Genomic DNA, 23729 nt, shown 5'->3' on the forward strand with positions numbered 1-23729 from the left:
TTCTGCTATGATATTTCTTGTGTAACTGACTGTACTGTTACCACAGACTCTACTAGATATTCAGTCTCCCCCTCTTTTGCATTTACTGCTGTCCTTCATATCTGTCCCGAGCACATACAAATCCTATCATTTTCCTTGCTTCCCACTCTACAGCCAAGTTAAGACGATTCCTGGGATCCTCTTTCCTGCATCATAGCATAGTCCATTGTCTCTGAGCTTCTTCTTCTATTGTATATAAAGGACATTTGTCAGATATTTGAATAGGTTCTTTATTTTAGGAAGTGTGTCCTGAGATCCTTAGATATGTGTGCAGGATGTATATTGCAGATCCCATACCATTTTGTTACCTTTCCTCTGAACTACTTCCATCCTTTCGATGTTCTTTCAAGGTTTGGCCTCCAATACTAAGCAAAATACTCCAGGTTGGACCTTTACCAGCGACCTTTACAAAAGCAATATTTCCTCCCATTCCTTATTAGTGATACTTATGTAGAGGCAACAACTCATAATAAAAACGTTTGAAATATATCTGAAGCAGGAACCTTGTGAAGTAATTGGTTGGATCATGAGGTGATTGGTTGGATCATGAAGTAATTGGTTGGATCATGAGGTGATTGAGAGGGTAAAGGGCACTTTAAGGGGTTAAAGTCTAGGGTAAGATAAGGCCATCGCGGAAAGACTAAATGAATTCTTTGCTTCAGTGCTTACAAATGATATACTCGTTCCAGAGACTTCTCAGGGCTGATGATTCAGATGAATTGAATGAAATCACAGTGAACCTAGATGTAGTAGGCTAGAGTAGCAAATCACCCAGACCAGATGGTATACACCCCAGGGTTTTGAAAGAACTCAAAAATGAAATTTCAGATCTATCATTAAAATCATCCATTGTATCTGAAGACTGGTCAGTGTAACCCTGATATTTGAAAAAGGGCTCCAGCAGTGATCCAGGAAACTATAGACCACTGAGCTTGACTTCAGTGCCAGGAAAAATTGTGAAAAATATTCTAGAACATATAGGTAGACATGGTTTAATGGAACACATCCAGCATGGATTTACCCAAGGCAAGTCTTGACTCACAAATTGTCTACTTTTTTTTTTTTTTCTTTTTTTTTTTTGAAGGGGTCAATAAACATGGATAAAGGTGAGCTGGTAAATGTAATATATTGGATTTTCAGAAGGCATTTGACAAAGTTCCCCATGAGAGGCTTCTAAAAAATTGAAGGAAAAGTCGTGGGATAGGAGAAAATGTAATTTTGTGGATTGCAAATTGGTTAAGACAGGAAACAGGTAGTGCCTCAGGGATATGAACTTAGACCGGTGCTTTTTAGTATATTTATAACTGGTCTGGAAAGGGGTATGATGAGTGAAGTGATCAAATTGAGAATAGTTAAATCACAAGCGGATAATGATAAATTTCAGGAGGACTTTGCAAGACTGGACAAGTGGAAGGTGATCCTTATAGTGGAAAAATAACCCATGCTGTAGTTACACAATGTTAGATTTCACGTTAGGAGTTATTACCCAGCAAAAAGATCTAGGCATCTCCGTGGACAATACATTGAAATCAGCTCAGAGCACTGCGGCAGTCAAAAAAGCAAACAATGTTAGGAGTTATTAGATAGAGAATGGTGAATAAAACGGAGAATGTCATAATGCCTCTGTTATCGCTCCATGGTGAGACCGCACCTTGAGTACTATACTCAATTCTGGTTGCCAAATCTCAAAAAAAAAAAAAAATATATAGATGCACTGGAGAAGGTACAGAGAAGAGCGACCAAAATGATAAAGGGGTTGGAACAGCTCCTCTTTGAGGAAAGGCTAAAAGGTTAAGGCTGTTTAGCTTGGAGAAGAAATGGCTGAGAGTGGATACGTTGAGAGAACTAGAATGGGTAAATATGAATCTGTTGTTTACTCTTAGCTTAATGAAGTGCCCCTACTCCATCTAACAAGTAGCACATTTAAAACAAATCTGAGAATTCTTTTTTCACTCAATATACAAGCTCTGGAATTTGTTGCTAGAGGATGTGGTTAAAGCAATTATTTTATATTCTGCTTTTCAGTACTTCAAAGCAGGTTATATTCAGGTACTGTGGTTATTTCGCCGTTCCCAGAGGGCTCACAATCTAAGTTTGTATCTTAGGCAATGGAGGGTGACATGACAAAGAGCGACAATGGGATTTGCGCCCTGGTTTCTATAGCCTGCTGCTCTAACCACCAGGATACTCTTCCTGTTAGTGAAGCTGGGATTAAAAAAGGTTTGGACAAGTTCCTGGAGAAATCCATAAACTGCTGTTAGTCAAGCAGTGACTATTCCCTAAATCAACTTATCTGTGTTAGTAGAATGGGATCTAGTTCATGTTTGGATTCTTGCCAGGTACTTGTATCCTGGATTGGCCACTGTTGGAAACAGGATGCTGGGCTTGATGGACCTTCGGCTGACCCAGCATGGCAACTTCTTATGTTCTTATGAGCATCCTGTTTGCTTTAGCCACACCTTTATCAAACTATCAACCTTCAAGTCATCTGAGATACTTACTCTTGTTTCTCTTTATTGTTTTAGTTGCTTTTTCTTATCCTCTTGATTGCTAAGTGGATAATATATTATTTTGTTTCTCCAATTGCATGATTTTATTCCCTTCAGCTTGCTGAAATTCATGGATTTTGTATCTGAAATGCTTTTTGTATAGTCAGCTGAGTGCATTTAGAAGCAGGGCAGCCAAATTCAAGATGCATAGCATACTGTAAAATGCTGCCTGGCAACTGAATTTCTGGTATTCGTGGCCCATCTGGTGACAGAGTGCAAGCTTTCAATGCAGACTTCTCTGTGCACTTCCAACCTTCAGTTTAATAATTGGTTGGGCTGAGTGCTGCCTTTGGGTTTTTGGTAGCTGCTTGAGCGGAGCTAGTGGGGCAGTTAGCAAGGGAAGGAAGTCTTCCCTTGGCTGAGACGGTTTCTTGTCCTTGGGGGAAAGGTGTGAGAGGAATGCCTGAGGCTTGGCTGGGCAGACTTTGTGCTATCACATTTGTAGTTTGGGACTAGCAAGCGGTGGGAGAGGAATGATAAGGAAAGGCCTGAGGGTGGGTGGAATAAAAGAGAAACCTCTCTCTTTCTCCCTTGAGGGAAGAAGTGAGAAATAGCGATGGACGTTGAAGGCAGAAAAGACTTATAACAAAGATAAAGGGCAAGAAAGACCACCATGATGAGGATAGAGAAAGAGAACATAGTGATATGAAAGGGGAAGAGTGAAAGAGAAAACGTGAGGCTGAGAAAATGACATCGTTGGATCTGCAGAGAGAGGGTAAGCATGTAATATTTATAAATGGAGAAAGAGACAAGGCAAGCTGAGGAGAGATACAGGAGAAACACAAATATGCAGAATAGTCAGGCGCAAAGAATCGATGAAACAGGAATAAAGGCTGCATTCTGGTATTCAAGGCATTGCTATGAAAGGTCCTAGACTGGGGATATGGTGTGCAGGGAAAGAAAGGAGCAGTTGATGTATTTATTTACATTTGATAACCATGAAATAATTGTTGACTATAAAATATGGTCTGGCCCCTCTGTATTTTATCAGCAAGTGGCCAAATCATAAAAAATTATATGATCAACATGTTTACATAGTAACGACAGCAGAAGAGCACCAAATGTTCCAGTCAGTCTCCCAGCAAGCTTCTTATGGTAGCATCTGCCTTGCAGGTTGCTACCCTTAAGAGAAACATTGGGGGTAACTGCCACTCTGTGTAGATATCCCCAAGCCTTATGATAACCCATAAAAAATTTACTGCTAGCAACATTTTTACTGAGCTTTCTTGAAAATTCAGACTGATGTGTTTCACATATGGACTTGGCTGTAAAGCAGTCTCTTGCTTTTTTTTCCCTTATGTCTGCATATCAGAACCCCAGACTGTAAAAGTCAGGGCCCGTGTTGTTTGTCATCTGAATCCAGTTCCTCTTCCACCCACCACCACCACCGTCAAAGCAAAGTATGATGTAGTTGCATCAAAAACATCAAGGCTTATTGGTTAAGGGTGGTAATCCCTTGCCTTCTGTTAAGGGTGGTAATATTTCCTCTGTGCAGGTTGCCCGTATGCTTACTTCCCCAGACCACAAACGGCTGGGTCCTCATTGGTGATTGTCTGAATCTAACTCCCCTTTTCCTCCTGAAGCAGAGAGCAATGTTGCAGTTGTATCAAAAACATCCAGGCTTATTGGTTAAGGGTGGTAACTGCCGCACCAGCAAGTTACCCCCATGCACCCTTTTTCCTCATTTCCATCCTCTAGCCGTTAGGGATCCACGGTGTTTATCCCATGCCACTTTGCATTTTTTTGATTGTTTTCGTCTTCACCACCTCTTCTGGAAGGGCATTCCAGGCATCCACCGCCCTCTCCGTGAAGAAATATTTTCTGGTATTTGTTCTGAGTCATCCCCCCTTGGAGTTCTACTTATTTCTTTCTAATAGAAAAGGTTTGAAGTTTGTGCATCATTAAAATCTTCCAGGTGTCTGAAGGGTCTGTATTATATCTCCCTTGCACCTTCTCTCTTCCAGAGGGTACATATTCAGATCATTCAGCCTCTCATAATTCTTCCAAATCAGACCCCACACCATTTTAGTTGCCCTTCTCTGAATAGTCTCCATCCTGTCTATCCTTTTTTGAGGTACAGTATCCAGAACTGAACACAGTACTCCAGGTGAGGCCTCGCCAAGGACCTGAACAAGGGAATTATCACCTAATTTTTTTCTTACTAATTATTTCTCTCGTGTTCTCGTGTTTTCTCTCTCTCTCTCGTGTTTTCTCTCTCTCTCTCGTGTTTTCTCTCTCTCTTGTGTTTTCTCTCTCTCTTTCTCTCTCTCTCGTGTTTTCTCTCTCTCGTCCAGAATTCTTCTGGCTTTAGCTATCACCTTGTCACATTGCTTTGCTTTGCCTTCAGATCGCCAGACACTATTGCCCCAAGATCCCTGTCTTGGTCCATGCACGTTAGTCTCTAATTGGTACAGGACTGCATGTCCATCAGCCAGCAATGTGATTTGTTCCACCTTGTTTACGAATGGAGGAGGAAATGTCCCAGACCTTTGATTGGGAGGCAGAGGAAAAGAAAAAGTGATAGACCTTGACTGAAGTTAATCTTCTATTTATGGTTCCCTCATTGTACAATCACACTGATAAGATGGAGTGTCTAGTTGTCTCAACAGTTTTTAATACCTATTGAACGCTGCTTCTTGGGCTTGTGTTTTTGACAGAGGTTTCTGACAGGGCCTGGAATTTAGTCTTTGAGCTCCCTGCACTTGGTTAATTACTTACTGGGAATAATTTGAAGAAGACAATGTGCATGTAAAGAAACCATTAACTGATGTTACACAGCAGCAGTCATAAAAGTGAGAGCAGTGCACTTGAACACTACCTGCAGATGTTTGCACTTCTTCTTGCAGAAGGTTCTAGTGAGAAAGTTGCAGAATACCTAAAGTTCAGTGATGTGCTTGAAAATGTCCCTCGGGCTTTTAACTTTAAAGCAGCTTCACTTGTGATGTTAGCAGAATGAAAATGGGTTGTACATCCAATCAGCAGAGTCCAGAGACCTCATGATCCCAGACTTCACCATAATGGGGCCCAATCCCCTCACGTGTTACATGCTAGTACTCTCACTGTTAACGCCTCTCTTACATGTTAGTTCAGATATCGGTTTTATGTCTGTACCACGTCTTTCTTAAACATTTCAGCATGGCAAGCAGTGGGTAGAAGTTTGCCCGAGACAACATCTCTGTGGTGGTGCAAAGTTTTGACTCTTCCTCCATGGCAGCTGCTCAGATATTCGACTGGCCGGGCAATGAGATGGGGGAGGGGAGAAAAATTACACTTCATAGCCCTGAAGAAAAATAGCAGATTTAGTAACACACTTTTAGTAAATAGGCTAACAGAGAACAAAGAGAGCATCATATGGAATTCCTGTTTTCATTTTAGGTATTGTTCCTCCCAACACAGCCCTAGTGAATTATAGCATTGTGTTAATGGTTTGTACATACTGTCGCCAATAAGCACCTCCTAACTATTTTTGTCATCTTTCATGCCATAGTCACGTACACTATTTTATGTTGTATGTTTGTTTTATGAATGTTTTAATTGTACCCTGCCTTGAACCGTGGATAAGAGCAGATAATAAATAATTGCAACAGTGATATGGAGAGAGAACTTGTCACAGTAGTGACATCACGGGAAGATCTGCCTTTTTGTTAAGCACAGGAACAAGTACACAGGACTGCAGAAAAGGGAGTTTAAGGGGGTGCTCAGATACCTTTGGTTGTATTTTTTAAAGGATAAGTGTTTAGTGAATTTTTCTCAATTATTTGATTTTTTTTTTTGTTGTTTTTGTTTTGTTAAACTTTATCAGTGGTTTGTGGAAAGCTTTTCACAGTTCTTCACAACTGTAGGAACATAGACAGTAGGTGAGGGGTTAATAATTTGAATGAGGCATGGAGACTTGTTTAAAAATACAATCTTGGAAGTCCAGATAAAATATATTTCATGCATTAAAAAAAAAGAAAACCAAACTACTACCTGCATGGTTAAATGGTGCAGTAAAAGGATATTAAAGGCACATCTGGTTCAAATGAGTAAAATAGGAATGAACATAAACACTGGTATGTTAGGTGTAAAACATTAATAAGGCAGGCCAAAATAGAATTCGAAGAGAAACTTGTCATAGAGTTAAAGTAAAAAAAAAAAAAAATTAAACTACATCAGAAGCAAGAAGCCTGCAAAGGAGTCAGACCTTTTAGGTGCCCAGTAGTTAAAAAGTGCACTCATGAGTGATAAGTCTATATCAGAAAATTCAAATTAATTCTTTATTAGAGAGGTACTCACACCAGAACTATTCTTTGAACAGAATGTTAGGAATTATTAGGAAGGGAATGGTTAATAAAACGGAAAATGTCATAATGCCTCTATATCGCTCTATGGTGAGACTGCACCTTGAATACTGTGTACAATTCTGGTTGCCGCATCTCAAAAAAGATATAGTTGCGATGGAGAAGGTACAGAGAAGGGCAACCAAAATGATAAAGGGAATGGAACAACTCCCCTATGAGGAAAGGCTGAAGAGGTTAAGGGCTGTTCAGCTTGGAGAAGAGACAACTGAGGGGGGGATACGATAGAGGTCTTTCCCATCTACTCGTTCAAGACCTCTCATGATTTTAATCTGTTATTTACACTTTCGGATAATAGAAGGACTTGGGGGCAAAAGTTAGCAAGTAGCACATTTAAGACTAATCGGAGAAAATTCTTTTTCACTCAACACACAATTAAGCTCTGGAATTTGTTGCCAGAGGATGCGGTTAGTGTAACTGGGTTCAAAAAAGGTTTGGATAAGTCCATTAACTGCTATTAATCAAGTTGACTTGGGGAATAGCCACTATTTTTAATTACATCAGTAGCATGAGATCTTGGTGTTTCAGTACTTGCCAGGTTCTTGTGGTCTGGTTTGACCTCTGTTGGAAACAGGTTGCTGGGCTTGATGGACCCTTGGTCTGACAAAGCATGGCAATTTCTTATGTTCTTATGATGATTGAGTAGCTGAAACAAATCACTGTGAAACTGGAGGACATACAAGAGTAAACTAACAAGCTAAATAGTAGCAAATCACTGGGACCTGATGGTATTAACCCCAGTATTCTGAAAAACGACACACACAAAATTGCAGACCTACTGATAATCCATGACTTATTAAAATCTCACTATATTTGAGGATTAGAGGATACATATTGTAATGCTAACTTTTAAAAACTGCTTCAGGGATCTAGGATCGAGACTGAAGTCTGTGCTGGTCAAAATGGTGGTAAGTATTAAGATAAAAATTACTGGACATATGGGTAAACATGGCTTAATGGGGAAGAGCCAGTATGGATTTAGCAAAGCAAAGTAATGCCTTACTAATCTATTAGAGTTCTTTGAAAGTGTAAATATACATGTGACAAAGGACAACCTGGTCAGTATAGTGTAATTGAAATTTCAGAAGGCTTTTTTTTAATTAATTTTTTTTTTTTTTGTGACAGACTCCACAGGAAATTTAAAAGTCATGGAATAGGAAACAATGTCCTAATGAGGACTGGTAACTTGTTAAAGGATGGGAAACAAAGAACAGGCCAGTGGTGAATAGTGTCACAGGGATCTATACTGGGACTGGCAATTTTTAAAAAATAAGGACCTGGAAAAGGGAATAATGAACAAGGTGATCGAATTTGCAGATGTCACAAAATTATTCAAAGTAGTTAAAATATGAGCAGACTGTGAGGATCTGCAGGAAGACCTTGTGAGGCTGGGAACTGGGCAACTAAGTGGGAGATGAAGCTTAATGTGGTCAAGTGCAAAGTGATGCATATAGACAGTAGTTAGGCTTGTTTTTTCCTATGTACACAATACTGGGTTCCACATTAAGAGTTACTACTCAGGAAAAGACTTTGGAATCACTGTGGACAATACATTGAAATTCTCAATGTTAGGAATCAGGAAATGAAATACCTCTATCTATTCATGGTGCAACCATATCTTGAGTATTGTGTGCAATTTGAGTTCCCATATCTGAAAAAAAAAAAAAAAAAAAAAGAAAAGGTGTAGTGGAGAGTAATAAAAGTGATAAGAAACCCAAGAAGTGCCATGCTGGGTCAGACCAAAGTTCTGTTGAGCCCAGCATCCTATCTCCAACAGTGGTCAATCCAGGTCATTAGGAAGTACCCAGCAGATCCCAAAAATTGATCCAGGTCCTTGTTGCTTACTCACAGGGATTTCATTGAGTCTACTTAGCTAATATGAAGGGTGATGTGAGTAAGAGCCCTTTGTGCTGCGGTGTAGTTGACACAGCCTCGTAGGCGAACCTATGAAGCCTACGCCAGCAGTTGGCTAATGCGTCCTGTAGTGGGACAGACTGGAGCGTCACCTATACCAGCCACCTCCCCCACAGGTTGAGCCCTTGGGTTCTAGCGGCTTGCAGGTCTTAGGTGGATCCCTAGGGTAGTGGCAATGGCAAGAGTTCAATGCCATGCCAAGGTCTGGGCAGGCGGCAGGCAATGATAGTCGGGTCCAAGCAAGAGGTGCCCCCCCCCCCCCCCCGAGGTCTGGCTTGGAAAATATGTGTGCCCTGAAGATGGTCAAAAAGTTCAGAGATCAAGGGAAGATGATAGTAGTTGTTCTTGGTAATAGTTAAGACGATATCCTCTGTTTCAAGAGCAGAGAGGGTATACTCTGCCTCTGGGCGGAACCTTGCCAGGGAGCAAGTCTATATAGCACAGTCATAGAAGCAATGAGGCGGCAGGACCTCCGCCTGTTTGCTGAATACATCTGCAAACTGAGTATTGTGTTGGTAGTTCCGAAAGCTCTGAGATAGCTGTCTGAGCTATGGGCATCACAGGTGAAACTTTGGGTAAGGCATTGTTTATTACAACTAGGGCTCGATCTATAATGTGGCCCAATCGATGTGGAGCTGAAGTATAAACCATGATAGGCCCAAGATGACTTCATTGACTGCCGTAGGCAAGACACAGACTGAGTTGTTCTTTATGCAGAATCCCTGTTTGCATTGAGAGTGGAGTGTCCAAAGGGGACTTGTGGGGTTAACCATTTAGGAGTAAAATTGATCCAGACATTTTTAGTGATAAGCTAATGGAACATTTGGATTTAATAGAGGATAGCTGTCCTGCTCTGGTTAATAGATGGAACCAGTTAGTTGAGCACTTGAGTGAGATTGCCCCATGTAAACCAAGAAAGCATTAGATCTAAATTTACTACTTGGTTTTCTAATGATTTGGGTAATTTTGAAAAGGAAGGCGAGATGTTTGGAAAGGAGATGGTTGAAAAAAAAAAAAGAGATACAGATGGTGGAGGGTAACAGCTAATTGTTGTGATAAAGAAACAATGGGAAGGAAAAAGAACTCTTTTTCTAAAATGATTAGGAATGCAGAGAATGGCCCTAGAGAAATGTTCTCCTTAGTTAGACAATTGTTGGAGGCTGCCCCTGATACTGAGGCTTTTGTTACTTCTTTTTCGACAAAGGTTATAAATTTGTGATAAGGATTTGGAGAAGAAAGGATAGATAGGTAATAATTATGCACTGGACTCAGCTTTAGGTAGTCAAATGTGGAATATCTCTTTCAACCTTTTGTTTTTTAAATCCTCGTCTCTATTTGAATAAAAAAAAGTATTGTTGGCCGCCGGTTGGATCCCTTGTGCGGCAAAGCTGGTAAAAAGCTTCTTTGATGATGGTTTGCTATTTTTGCTGAGGATAATTAATGGTTCCCTAGAGGAAGGGACAATGCCAGCAGCTTTTCAAATTTCCATAATCTATTTTGAAAGATTGTTTTGGATACACTGGATTGTGCTGACTATAGATTAGTGTCAAATATATCTTTTCTATCTAAGATCGTGGAAAAAGGTGGTAACCTAGCAGTTATCGGGGGGTTAGGTCCACATCCAGTGGGCTTTGGAACGGGTCACGGTACAGAGGCTGTTTTTTTGTCTCCCTCTGTGACGATATATGGCAGTGACTGTACGGCGGCCAGCAGGTCCTTTATGGTCCTGCTGGATCGGTCTTCAGCTTTTGGCGATTGACCGTTGTGTCTTATTAAATAGATGTAAAAGTATGGGTCTGGAGGTGTAGTTCTAAGGTGACTGAATCTTTTGTCTCTTAGAGAGGGGCAGAGGGGAGTTATCAAATGAATTAGAATCACACTGTGAGGTCCCTCAAGGGTCACCACTTTCCCCACACGTATTGATTTTTTTACACAACCCTTGGGACAATTTCTCCCTCTGCTTGGCCAGCGAGCTTACCTGTATGCAGATGATGTACGAATCGTTGCACCGTTAGGGTATAATGAATCAAAACTTATTGCATTACTAAATGGCAATTTACAGATCATCTCTGAGTGGCTTATGAGGATAAATTAATTTTAAATACTTAAGACTGAGGTATTGAGATATCCTTGGACTGGGAGCTGCCCTGGTTCAGGAAGTGTTACATCAATTGATGTGGTGAGAGATTTAGGGATTTTCCTGGATTCTGACCTTTCTCTGCACTGTTGGTTTTCACATACAATACGAACGGTGTTTTGGAAGCTCAGGATTGTTAGGGGGCTATGCCTGGTTTTGAATTTCTCAGGTATTTAGAATAGTGATGCAAGATTTCATGACATCTCATCTGTACTACCATCATGGTCTGTGTGTGTCTCCTGGAGATTGACACACAGGACTGTAAATGGTCCAGAATGTTCTCTCAGAGCAGCCATTTCACCAGTTTTAAGAGAATTCCATTGGCTCTCAGTAAGATCTAGAGTTCAGTTTTAAATTTTTAATGATAACTTTTCAGGCTTTGTATGGGGTGGATACAGTCCAAGGCAGCAGTTGTGGTGGAGCCAAAATGTGCTATTGATTGGATCTCCTTTTAGAGAGATGAAACAGGTTAGGCTATGAACCAGAAAATTTCTATAGTAGCTCTAATACTCTGGAATCTACTTTCTTTGGCTGTTAATTTCTATCTATCTTTCTTTTTGAAAAAAGGTTACAGTTTTGTTTCTTTAATCAGTAATCTGATGCATACTCAGGCTGTGCTTGGGTTGTAATGTAGAGTGTTTTGTTTTTTTTTTCTACATGATTGTGAGCTTGAAGTTATGGTTTTAATTGTATGTTGTGGTATTGTATGATTGTTTTATTATATTTATTTTTTTGTACATTGCTTCAGACAGCCCAATTGGGTAGGGGAAGTGGTTGCTAAATATCTTTAAATAAATAGATAAATAAGGAAGAGAAGTGTTGATATCTTTTTTTTTACTTTATTCTGCAGGTCTTCGTTGAGACACTGGATAAGTGCTTTGAGAATGTGTGTGAGCTGGACTTGATCTTCCATATGGATAAGGTATGTGCTAATCCAGATGCAGTTTCAGTCTCTGGAGACCTGCCAAGCCTTTACTCTCTTCTTCATATCACAATGATCATAGTCTTGATTGGTTTAACTAGAGAATCTTCTGTAAGAGCAATCCCTGGATAGGTGCTGAAATATTGCAAGACCAAGGTAAAATTCACAGGGGTATCAGGCCAAATAGCACCGACAATGCAGCCAAGTATTTAGAACTCCAGAAGGGTAACATAAGGATTTTCAGAGAATCTTTTCCCACCTTACCAATCTCTCATTGATGGGTTGTAAGGCTATTTATAACATTTTGATTTTCTGCCTTTTACCAAGAATTTTAAAGACCCAGGAGTGCTTAGATTGGCAGAAACTGCTGGCAACATTGAATAGGATGTACCAGAAGATACTACACTAGTGGCTTTCAAGCTTTACCATATTGGTCCTTCCGCCTGCCCTCTAATAGCTTCATGTGGCTTCTCGCCACACATTTTTATAGAAAAAATTATTTCATTAATTATTTCAGCTATCCTAATTTTGCCAGTTGAATTTAACTGGCTAAGTTCTTTCCATGACTCTGGATCAACCACAGTCTTGGTGGCCAAAATCTAGCAAGGGGAAACTTTTACCCTGTGGATCTTAGCATTTTTTTCCCCATTAAGGCTATGGAGTATAGCAGATGGTAAACAAATGAGGCAGTGTGGGCATTGATACGTGACAGGGTTTTTTTTTGCTTCTTGCCTTCAGTCCAGCCTGGCGACATAGTTGCACCGGGCATGCGTGGACTCTCTACCTTTTCTTTTAGAGACTGACCACAACTGAAGGACTTTGCAAGTATGAAAAGGGATAATTAGATCATGAATCAGATTGAGGCTGTTAATGAATTTTCTGGGCTAGAGACGGGATGGGCCTGAAGTGCTTCATCATTGCCTAATTTACCACTATTTGGCCTCCTGTGCAGCATCTGCTCTGGATTTGGATAGCAAGTTTTATTTGCTGGACTTCACCTCTCCAGCTTCAAGTTTTGTTTGACTTGAGGCCTACACTTTTTTTTAAATATTGGATCTTTTGGTCTTAGGTTTGTAGGCCCAAATGGAATCATGGTCTGGGGTCATGAACTAGATGTCCATCAAGAGCCACTGTTGAATCCAGGAGTCCAATTATTTCCACAAGTAGAAACTACCGTTTCCCTTTTTTGGATGCTTTTATTATTTGGCGATAAGATAGTGGAGTTTCAGAAGAGATTACAGATTGATGTTCTTCACCTTTACACCATGGTTTAAAGTTATTTTCAGAACTATTTTTTTTGGTTACAATTTGCATAAGTGTTAAAGTCCAAGGCTTGAGTGTACAGTGGATTAGTTGTATAATTATTTCCTTAGCGTGTAAGTTCCATAATGGGGAGAGAGACAGACTGCCTTCTACCAATGACCCGAGTCAAAGATGAATAAAATGTTTGTAATTTACAATGTTATGTTGGATGGATTTAGGGGTTCTTGCACAAAAAAAATGTGAAATCTGGGTATAACTTAATGTCCCCTGTACAGTGGGTGGGATTTAGGGTCATGGTCTTAAATCACTAACATTTTGCCTTTGTGTAGTATGAAACATGTTTATCTTCTGATTCTTAACATAATTTCTCTTAGTGTTTTTTCCTTGTCAAATCAGAGGGATATGCATCCAGCTAAAGGGCTGGTCTTGAAATATGTGCCTATTATTTTTGAGTAGTTATAAACGCCTCCTGTTCTAGGATTGCCTATTTATATGCATTTCTATCTTTTAGGAAACAAAGCATACTCCCCTGCTGACTTTAAAAGAAGTTTTAAACAGCATAAGGCTGTTTCTGATTGAAAAGCACATAGGGAAGAATACATTTCTGTGTTTAAAAAAAATGTACTTTTCCTTGGAAGCTCATCATTCTGCAATAAGTTCTTGGCAGTGTGCTGTATTGCAGGTCTTCCAGTATGGTTAGCAATGCAAAGACCAGAGGCAGCACTGAACAGCAAATGGTGATATTGTGTAAGGGTCAGGCTTTATTTTCCATAAACTATGTTCTCCCTTTATTCTTGCTGGTTTTGTGCTCCCTTCCCCAGATGGTATACCTGGACAGCTGTAGCAACCATAATTGGGCCCCAAGGCTGAAGGAGTGCCTCTGCTGAGGCACATCTGTAAAGCTTATCAAGCATTGTATTCTATTCTGTATCGGTGCAATTAAAAAGCTTTGATAAACTAGGCTTGATGTTAATAATTGACTACCTGTATAATCACCCTGGGGAAATTTGGTGATAACTTTCTTTGTAGTTCTATCAGATTTATGATAGACCTTAGGTCATTACTATTTTCTCTTTGTATGGAGGGGAGGATGGTACCAGCCCCTGCCTGGGGAAGGCTGAAAGATCAAGCAAAAGCAGCCTGCTTTAGAAAGTGAAAGGGTACCCAGTGTGCATCGTGGTATGCAGGGGTGGATTGACAGTGATCTGGGCCCCTGAGCAGTAAGGGGTCATTGGCCTCTAATCCCCCCCATCCGAGGCTAGGGTTGAGTGCTGTGCGCCCTCTGGCATTTACCCTATCGTGTGAATGGTCAGGTGACCCTGGTGGTACGCATGGGATTTTGAGCAGGGGTCTGCCTGAAGATGGGAAGAAGTTTAAAGAGTTATCTGCATTTATGATAAAATGCAAGTAAGTGGGCTGTGTACCAAGAGCATATGAGTATTTCTTCCATGATCTGTAAGGCTAATTTATAAATCCCCTTTCACATTTTTTAAATTTTTATTTATTTAGATTTATATTCCGCTTTTCGCACTTTTTTTCAGCGTTTCAAACTGTAGGTATGTTCCCACACTGTAACACAATACCTTTTTCTATCTCATCTCACCCACAAATTTGACCTCTCATTGGTGTGTAATCGCACATTTGTAATTGCTATGTAATGCTGTCAGGTCCAACAATGAATGAGTACCAGACAGTGCACAAAGTGAGATAAAATGCCGATTGCTTTGGATTTTCCCTTAATCTTGTTTTTTTTTTTTTTTGTTTAGATTAGCGTTGTATGAAGATTAATAAGTGTTTGGCGATCAGCTTTTATTGAGTTGACCCTATGTCAGATGGGTGTCGAAACGTCATAACGGTTGAGATAATGGTGCTACAATGGCATGCACTCTAGACTAGAAAATGATGACTGAAAAGGCCGGAGAATCTAATAGTTGCCCTCAGAATGATCATTTATCTTTCCTAACAGACGAGGAAGCTTTTCTGTGAATAGGCTATCCTTGCTCACAGGTAAATTTTATTTGAAAGTCTGTGCCCGACAGCTAATTTTCAGAGCTGTCATGCATAATCTTTCTAACAAAATTTACCTGTGAATCAGTTTATGCATCTCTGCACTCTTTTTAAAAAGATTTGTACTCCCTACCAGGAAAAAGGAATGGAATGGAGTAGGATACCTTACTGGTTAGAGCAGCAGATGGGAAGCCAGGGTTCAAATTCCACTGACACTGCTTGTGACCTTGAGAGGTCGCATCACTGTCCATTGCCTAAGGTACAAACTTAGGCCCTGCTGTAATAAGGTGGTTCTGTGCACATTTTTGTTTGTAGGACTGTACTACTGATAACAACTTTTGCACACACAGAATGTGTGGATAAACAATAATAATGTGCACAGAGCTTAGCACTCCTCCATGCAAACTCAATTTTATCCAAGGCATTGGCTCATGAGTAGGCAACTCCAGTCCTCGATTGCCACAGTCTGGTCTGGTTTTCAGGGCATCCACATAAAATATGCCAGAGATGTATGAGCGACCTGTTTCTGTTACTGGAGTTGCCTACCCCTGAGTAATTAGTACTCCCCAATACGGAGAGCTGTGTAGATTTAACTCGTGTTTTCTTAACACTGGAAATTTAACTCCTGGGCAGGGTTGCAGTAATGTTTCTGGAGCTAGTGTTAGTTTATGGGGCTGAATCTGTAGTTGGTGGTGGTACTGGGGTTTATGCATGTTTTGTACATATAACCTATGAGCACACATTTTATGTTCTTAACCCATGTTTTCCTGCACACAACTTCTAAGAGCATAACTTGTGTTCCTAAGTCATGTTTTGTGTGTACAACTTCTAGGAACATAGAAGTTGAGCTCCTAACTCGCATTATGTATGCCCAACTTTAATGTGCACAAATCATGTTTCCTGCATGCAATGTGTACAAACCACGGTTATACTCCTAAACCATGTTTTATGCACGTGAAATGTGGTTTGTGGGTGTAAACCATGTTCAGAAAGACCTCTGTGATCCATCCAGTTTGTCCAACAAGTTATGCGCACTATCCTGTCTTTTTAATTGTTCATTTTTGTCTTGCCAACACATAACGGGTTCAAAAAGCATATCCTTCTCTGTGGACAAGCAGGATGGGAGTCTTCATACAAGGGTGACATCATCAGATGGAGCCCAATGCAGAAAATTTAAGTTAGTTTCTAGAAATTTGACTAGGCGCCCAGAGCCTTCCCAGCATGCCCTATACCACACGTCCATGCAGGGTCCCTCGAGTCTTTTTTTTTTATTTTTTTTAAGCTGTGAGCCTTACTGTTTGAGCTCAAAAATTGACTTGTGGAAAACTATGGTTTTTCGCAATTTTTTTTTCTCATCAGTCCATCGCTGGGTCCATCAAACTACAAAGGACTGCTTCTATAAACTCCAAGTCTTAAAAAGAATAAGACCACTCTTCCACTTCCACGACTACAGAACTATTCTGCAATCAATAATATTTGCTAAACTAGATTACTGCAACTCTTTGCTATTAGGTCTTCCTTCATCTCACACTAAACCCCTTCAGATGGTTCAAAACACGGCGGCAAGAATATTAACTAACACACGAAGAAGAGACCACATATCACCAATCCTCAAAGACCTGCACTGGCTGCCAATTCACTACAGAATCATAAGTCCATAACCACTATTTTCAAAGATATTCATCAACACTCTCAGCTCAACCTTCAAATTCCTCTCAAAAAATGTACGTCCAACAGACCAATTAGAGAGTCCTATAGAGAAACCCTACAAGTACCTCACTCCAAATCCATGAGGCACATAACCACCAGAGACAGAGCTTTCTCCACTGCAGGACCAACACTGTGGAATTCCATCCCACCAGATTTGCGACAGGAACCCTGCCTTCCCACATTTAGGAAGAGACTCAAAACGTGGCTATTCATGAAAGCCTTTCCTGAACTAATCTGAACTTATTCCAATATTATCTAGTCGCTCACTTTGCCGTAATCATGCTAATTAATATCTCTACCTCATAAGGACAATACATTAATGCTTTAAGCACATCGTTCCTGGTATATAGGTTCTCTCTATTCAATCCCCTGCTTCTTTTCTATGCTCCAAGTTGTATTACTCCCTTGTTTTATTGTAACTGCATTCCTTAGCCTTTCTCTTGTTGAATGTTTTGTTTTATTATTACTATTAATGTTATTATTATTTATTATTATTATTATTATTAGGATCAATGTTATTTTTTACCTTTTTGTTCCCTATCCACTTGTTAATTGTAAACTGACATGATGCGATTTTATCGTGAATGCCGGTATAGAAAAATTTAAAATAAATAAATAAAATAAAATAAATCTTGGTACTTCCCCATAGTGTCTCCAGTCAGGGTTTTTCAGCCTTTTAGGTGAGCTTCCTTTGGCATTGATGTTAAAGTTAATGGTAGTTTATTTTTGGGGCGGAAAGTCTTGTGATCCAATCTTTGAAATCCAAACCATGATTGCAATTTTTAAATTGGAAAAATGTCAAGCCAGCTCTAGTTCAACGGGTTGAGAGAGTTTTTTATGGAGCCTTTTTCCTCCAGGTCACTAGTTCAGATCTGGTTGAGGTTGGTTATGTCCAAAAGTAATTCCTACAGAATCTGAAAGCTGTTTGGTGTATGTCAAATGAGTGGTCTTGGGCCTGTTGTCAGTGGACCACATTCACTTTGCTAAAAACACAGTTTGGGAGTAATTGGCACCCTGGTTGGCAATCTTAGCAGCAAAGCTGTCCAGGCACAGAGACACAATTGTTTCATTGATACTGACCGACCACTTTATGCCTTAATGGCAGCTGTTCTAAACTTACGGGCATTAAGAGTTCACCTACAGTTCAGTACTGTAACTTAATAATATATGAAATGATGGCAGATAAAGACCAGAAATGACCTATCTAATCTGTCAGTTTGCCTTAGTTACATCTTCCTGGTTCACTGCGGCTTGTTTCAGTTCCTCTGAATCATCACTTTTGAATATCATTTTTGGCATGGGTGTATCTCAACATCTTCCTCAGTGAATACCAAAGCAAAGAATTCATTTAATCTCTCTGCGATGGCTTTGTTATCCCCAAGTGCCCCTTTTTCCCTTTGATCATCTAATGGTCCATCTGACTCCCTCGCAGGCTTTTTACTTTGTATCTACCTGAAAAAGGTTTTATTATGAGTTGTTGCTTCCACAGCAAGCTTCTTTTCAAATTTTTTGTCTTCCGTATCAGTGCTTTGCATCTAACTTGCCAATGCTTTAGACTGTTCCTGTTTTCTTCATTCAAATCCCTTTTCCATTTCTTCAAAGCTGCTCTTTTAGATGATATAGCCTTTCACCTCACTTTTTATCCTGCCGATAGTCATTTAGCCTTCTGTTCTGGGCTTCCAAGATATTTTTAAACAATGTCCATGCCTGACCTAAACTCTTAACCTTTGCTGTTGCTCCTTTCAGTTTTTTCTCATTTTCTCATAGTCACTTTTTTGAAAGTTAAATGCTGTTGCAGTGGATTTCTTTAGTGCGCCCCTTCCAGTTATTAAGTCAAATTTTGATAATGTGATTACTATTGCCAAGAAGCTCCAACACTGTTACCTGTTGTACCAAATCCTGTGTTCCACTAAGGACGAAATCTGAAATAGTTTCCCCTCTTGTTGGTTCTTGTACCAGCTGCTCCATGAAGCAGTCACTTTTTTTTCATCTAGGAACTTTACTTCTCCAGAATGTCCTGATGTAACATTCACCCAGTCAATATTGGGGTAATTGAAATCCCCATTATTACTGTGCGGCTAATTTTGTTAGCTTCCCTAATTTCTTTTAGCATTTCATTGTTGTTAGTTCAACCAGATGACAGGATTTTGAGAGTATAGGATTGAGGAGCTAGTATGGTCAGATCTGACAATTGTAGATATTTGTTTTTAATGGAGGGAGTTGCCTTACATTTTAGGAACACTAGCTGGATTTAATGCTTGCTATTCCATTGTAAGAGGGGAGTAGCTGGCTTGTTACGGCGGTTACTACCCCAAACCAAATAAGCCTGATACGTCACTTTCAATGCATATACAGCATAGTTCTCTGCTTCAATGGCAGGGGAGAAGAAAAACTGATGATACACACATCCAGCAGAGCTCTCTGCTTCAACGGCAGGGGAGAAGAAAAAAGGGTTCGCACTCACAAAGCGGGGAGTAGCTGGCTTGTTACGGCGGTTACTACCCCAAACCAAATGTGCCTGATACTTCACTTTCGATGCATATCCAGCATGGCTCTCTGCTTCAACAGCATGGGAGAAGAAAAAACTGATACTTCAAGCATATCCAGCATAGCTCCCTGCTTCAACGGCAGGGGAGAAGAAAAACAACCAATAAGGGCTGTATAACATAGTCTGGGTAAAACAAATAAGCATGGGTGTAGCTTGCTTATTGCGGCGGTTACTACCCCTACTACCCCTAACTAATCAAGCTAGATATTTCACTTGGATGCAGCTCCATCACTGCTCTCTACATTAATGGTGGGGGTGGAAGGGAAATAGAACCAAGAGCTAAGAGAAACAGATAAGTATGAGAGAAAAAATGTGTGAAGCTTGCTGGGCAGACTGGATGGGCCGTTTGGTCTTCTTCTGCCGTCATTTCTATGTTTCTATGTATGCATTAAAATCATCTGTTAATTACAAGGGAAAGTAATGTGCGCTATGTGGAAGAGAAGTTGTATGTCCGATGCAACACTTCTGCGCAAACGAATGCCACTCGCACATAGGTATAGCATCTGGGAGTATATCCTCTAAACTTGTTTTTCATGTATGTCATGATATAATCATTAGGCTAACATTGGAAGACTTCATTTTGGGGATATTACAACCCGGTGTTAGGTTTTGATAACTACCAATGAGTTCCTCTGCTGCACCAGACTATATAGGGTAGTGGGCATGAAATCTGGTTCTCTGTCTCCATCTGCTGGTAGAGAGATATAATACACTTGTTTGGAGTAATCTGGCAGGACTGAAGGAAAGGAAATAATAAGTCTAAATTTCACCTTTAATGTTCTCTGCCAGTAGGGTTTGAAATTGTGGAATCTTATTAGCTAAATCAAAAAAGTAGTACCACCGGTCAGTTAATAAATGATAGAATATATGCCAGGTATATATATGTGGGCCCCTCACTCTAAGGGTCTGTATAGTGACACAGACTCATATATGGTATGGGGTCACCTTACTTTAATTTTAAACATCATATTTTTTAGATATTTTTCTTTATATATATATTAAAAATTCTTCAGACTCAGTCAACTCTTATAAAGATACAGGAGGAAGATTGATACTCATCTATTCCAAGTTTAACGTCCTGACACGCACGTGTTTCGAACCAGAGGTCCTGCTTCAGGGGATTTCCTTCAGTATCTATCTCTCAATAAAATTTCCCATATCAAATGATGCAATTTTCATCCTCTTTCCTTCATGGCTGTTATGTTCTTCAACTTCCCGCGCCGGCCACTGAATACAGTGGTGTGTGGGTAAAAAGTTGTGATCTTATTAGCTAAACCAGCGCTTCTCAACCGGTGTGTTGCCAAACACCTGCAGGTGTGTCACGTCTCCCGGTGTCCCACTTCCCGTTGTACTTTCCTTCTCCTTTTTTCCAGCCCCTGCAGGCCAATTGGAAGCCTCCTTTCTTCCTACCCCCACTGCCCAATGGGAAGCCTCTTTCATTCTGCCTGCCCCCGCGCAGGATAATCGGAAGCCTCCTCCCTTCTACCTGCCAGTGGGAGTAGGAAGAAGGGGAGGAAGCCTTTGGCCGGTGAGGCAGGCATCAGAAAACCTGGAGGTAGGGTGGGAGGAATAGAAGAGTTGAACTCTGACGAAGCAAGGCCGCCACGGGAGTCCATTCCCATGGCGGTGAAGAGGAAAACCCAAGCAAGGCCACCACCACCCGTGGCGGTGAAGAGAAAACCGGACCTCGACCAAGCAAGGCCGCCATGGGAGCCTATTCCCATGGCGGTGAAGAGGAAAACCCAACCCCGACCAAGCAAGGCCACCGCCACCCGTGGCGGTGAAGAGAAAACCGGACCTCAACCAAGCAAGGCCACCATCGCCCGTGGCGGTGAAGAGGAAACCCGACCTCGACCAAGCAAGGCCGCCATGGGAGCCCATTCCCGTGGCGGTGAAGAGGAAAACCTGACCCTGACGAAGCAAAACCACCATGGGAGCCCATTCCCATGGTGGCAAAAAAAGAAGGCCCACCACAGTAAAGCCGCGGCAGAACTGGAGCCCATCCCTTCAGAGAAGGAAGAATAAATTTTTGGTGAGAGCTTGTCTGTCTGAGGGTGAGAGTGGTTGCCTGGGTGAGAGCTTGTGTGAATGGGTGTGAGAGCATTTCTGTGTGATTGAGAGCTTGTATATAAGAGACCATGAGTGTGATTGAGAGAGAGACTGGTCAGGAAGATGACTGATGTGAGAGAGAGACTGAGACTGGTCGTGAGGTCTAATTGGAGGTGTGTGTGGTTGTGGGCGCTAAGGAAGAGGACTGTGAGGACAGAGCTTCAGCAGCCCTTGCTGCTTCTGGTATGTGCTATTGGCCTGGAAGGGAAAGGAGTAGGAGAATTGCTGGAGAGGATAAGTAAAGGTGGCTTTTTAAATGTATTTTTCTTGATTGACTGCCATTTTAATTTTATTTATTTATTTTTAATTTTTATATACTGACATTCTTGTATAATATACAAATCATACTGGTTTACATTAAAACAGGAGATGCAGGAAAAAAAGTTACCTTTGTCAAATACATTTAACATTAATAACAATTATAATAATAATAATTATTGGGTATTATGCGATGTCTGCTGTTTTGAAATATTTTATTGATATTTGGACATGTTTTAATAATTTTTATGAGTTTTTAATAGTTGGATATTCTGTTCAGCAGCTGTTTTATAACATTTTTAGTATAGCTTTACAATTATTTCTGTGTGGGGCTCTATAGCAGCTTGGCTTATTCTGTTTTCCCAATAGGAAATGTATTAGTGTTTAGGGCCTGGTTTAATAGCTGTATCTCTTAGATAGGATTGCTACTGTTTGAGTGTGTTCCATAATACAGGTGTAACTTTGTGCGGGTTAGTTTGTGTGCATTATTGCAAATCCTGAGAGGCTGTTAGGTGCTATATTTCTCTTTCCATCTCTCCAGGTTCGCACTGCATGCAGAGTGGCTTTTTTGGTTTTCCATTCCAGTTTCTGTCTCCATATTTATAATTTGTGGTTTTTCTGTACTTGGTGAAGGTCAGTTCTGGGTGTGTGACCGATGTGAGGTATTTTGCTAGCATGTAGGCATTTGTATCAATCTTATTTGTTGTGTTTTCTCAATAGGATATGCATTAGTGGTAAATTACTGTCTTTTCATAAGGAAGGCTATTTTGCCTGGTAGTAAAGGGAGTTTGTTTTGCTTTTACTGAGATGTCATCAGAACCAGAATATCTTTTTTGTATGGCGAGTTGTACAAGGTAATGCCCTAGATCTGCTCTGCACTCATTGCTGGGGGTTGAGGGGATTCCTGTGGATGCAGAGTGCATGTTTACATTTAGCTCCGTGATGGTCACGTGTTCAGTGTCACGCATGTGACAACAATCTGTCAGGTGTGTCCCAGCCAAAAAAAGGTTGAGAACCACTGAGCTAGACTGAGCATTTGTGTTCATGCTCTTTTTCACATTTTTCTCCTTATTGGACTTTAGTCTGTATAACACAGTCTTCTGAATATAATCTACATAGTCCTTAAGTTGGCTATACCTTAATATATGGGTATTTTGTCAGGAACTAGTAAGCCACCACATTTCATTAGTGAACAGTGGTCACAGCAGATCTGCATGTTCAAACTGTGGTAATCCTTAACAGCTCTGGTAGACAGCTTCCTGACTCCTTATAAGAATCAAATCTACATAGAAGTGATGGCAAAAAAGGACAAAATGATCCTGCCCAGCAAGTTTATGCCAGAATTTGCTGCACTGTGCAGGTTACCCTTATGCTTAGTTTCCCAGACTGTATAAGTCTGGGACCTCGGATGCTGTCCGAATCCAATTTTCCCTAACCCCTGCCATGGAAGCAGAGAGCAATGATGGAGCAGTATCAGAAATATCAGGCTTAATGATTAAGGGTAGTAAAAGCTGCATCAGTAGGTTACCTTCATGTTTATTTGTTCTCCAAATCGTAAAAGTCAGGACCCCTTCTTGGCTGCTGTCTGAATCCAATTCCCGTTTTCCCCACTGAAGCAAAATGCATGATTTATGGTTATGATTTTTTGTACTTGATAGACTGCAAGTCTAAGTAAATCCCAGGCAGTTTACATACAAAAAAAAAAAAATAAACCAAACACATAAATACATTAAAAACAAGGAAGAATAAACCCCATCATTAAGCTATACTTAAGGGAGTATATTTAAACCTAGTTGGTAATCAGTAGCTCTGATAGCATTAGAGAACTGAGCTATCTTGGGGCTTTTCCTTCCATTTTGCATCTATTGAGGGGAAAAAAAGATGTAGTAAATCATGCCTTTTGGTGATGTGAGCAAAAGTTTCATATCCATATGGA

The 23729-nt window shown here is 40.5% G+C and overlaps 1 protein-coding gene across 3 annotated transcripts in view; it reads left to right on the top strand.

Annotated features, from left to right (window-relative positions):
* LOC115074681 (AP-3 complex subunit sigma-2) overlaps window positions 1-23729 on the top strand; it is a 54020-nt gene that overhangs the window by 17659 nt on the left and 12632 nt on the right. For all 3 annotated transcript variants that reach the window (XM_029574370.1, XM_029574369.1, XM_029574368.1), the window contains one exon: window positions 11827-11898. In XM_029574370.1, the coding sequence (XP_029430230.1) occupies window positions 11827-11898 (72 nt within the window). The remainder of the gene's footprint in view (window positions 1-11826; window positions 11899-23729) is intronic.

Source organism: Rhinatrema bivittatum, chromosome 13, assembly GCF_901001135.1.
Source record: "Rhinatrema bivittatum chromosome 13, aRhiBiv1.1, whole genome shotgun sequence".
Taxonomy (NCBI): domain Eukaryota; kingdom Metazoa; phylum Chordata; class Amphibia; order Gymnophiona; family Rhinatrematidae; genus Rhinatrema; species Rhinatrema bivittatum.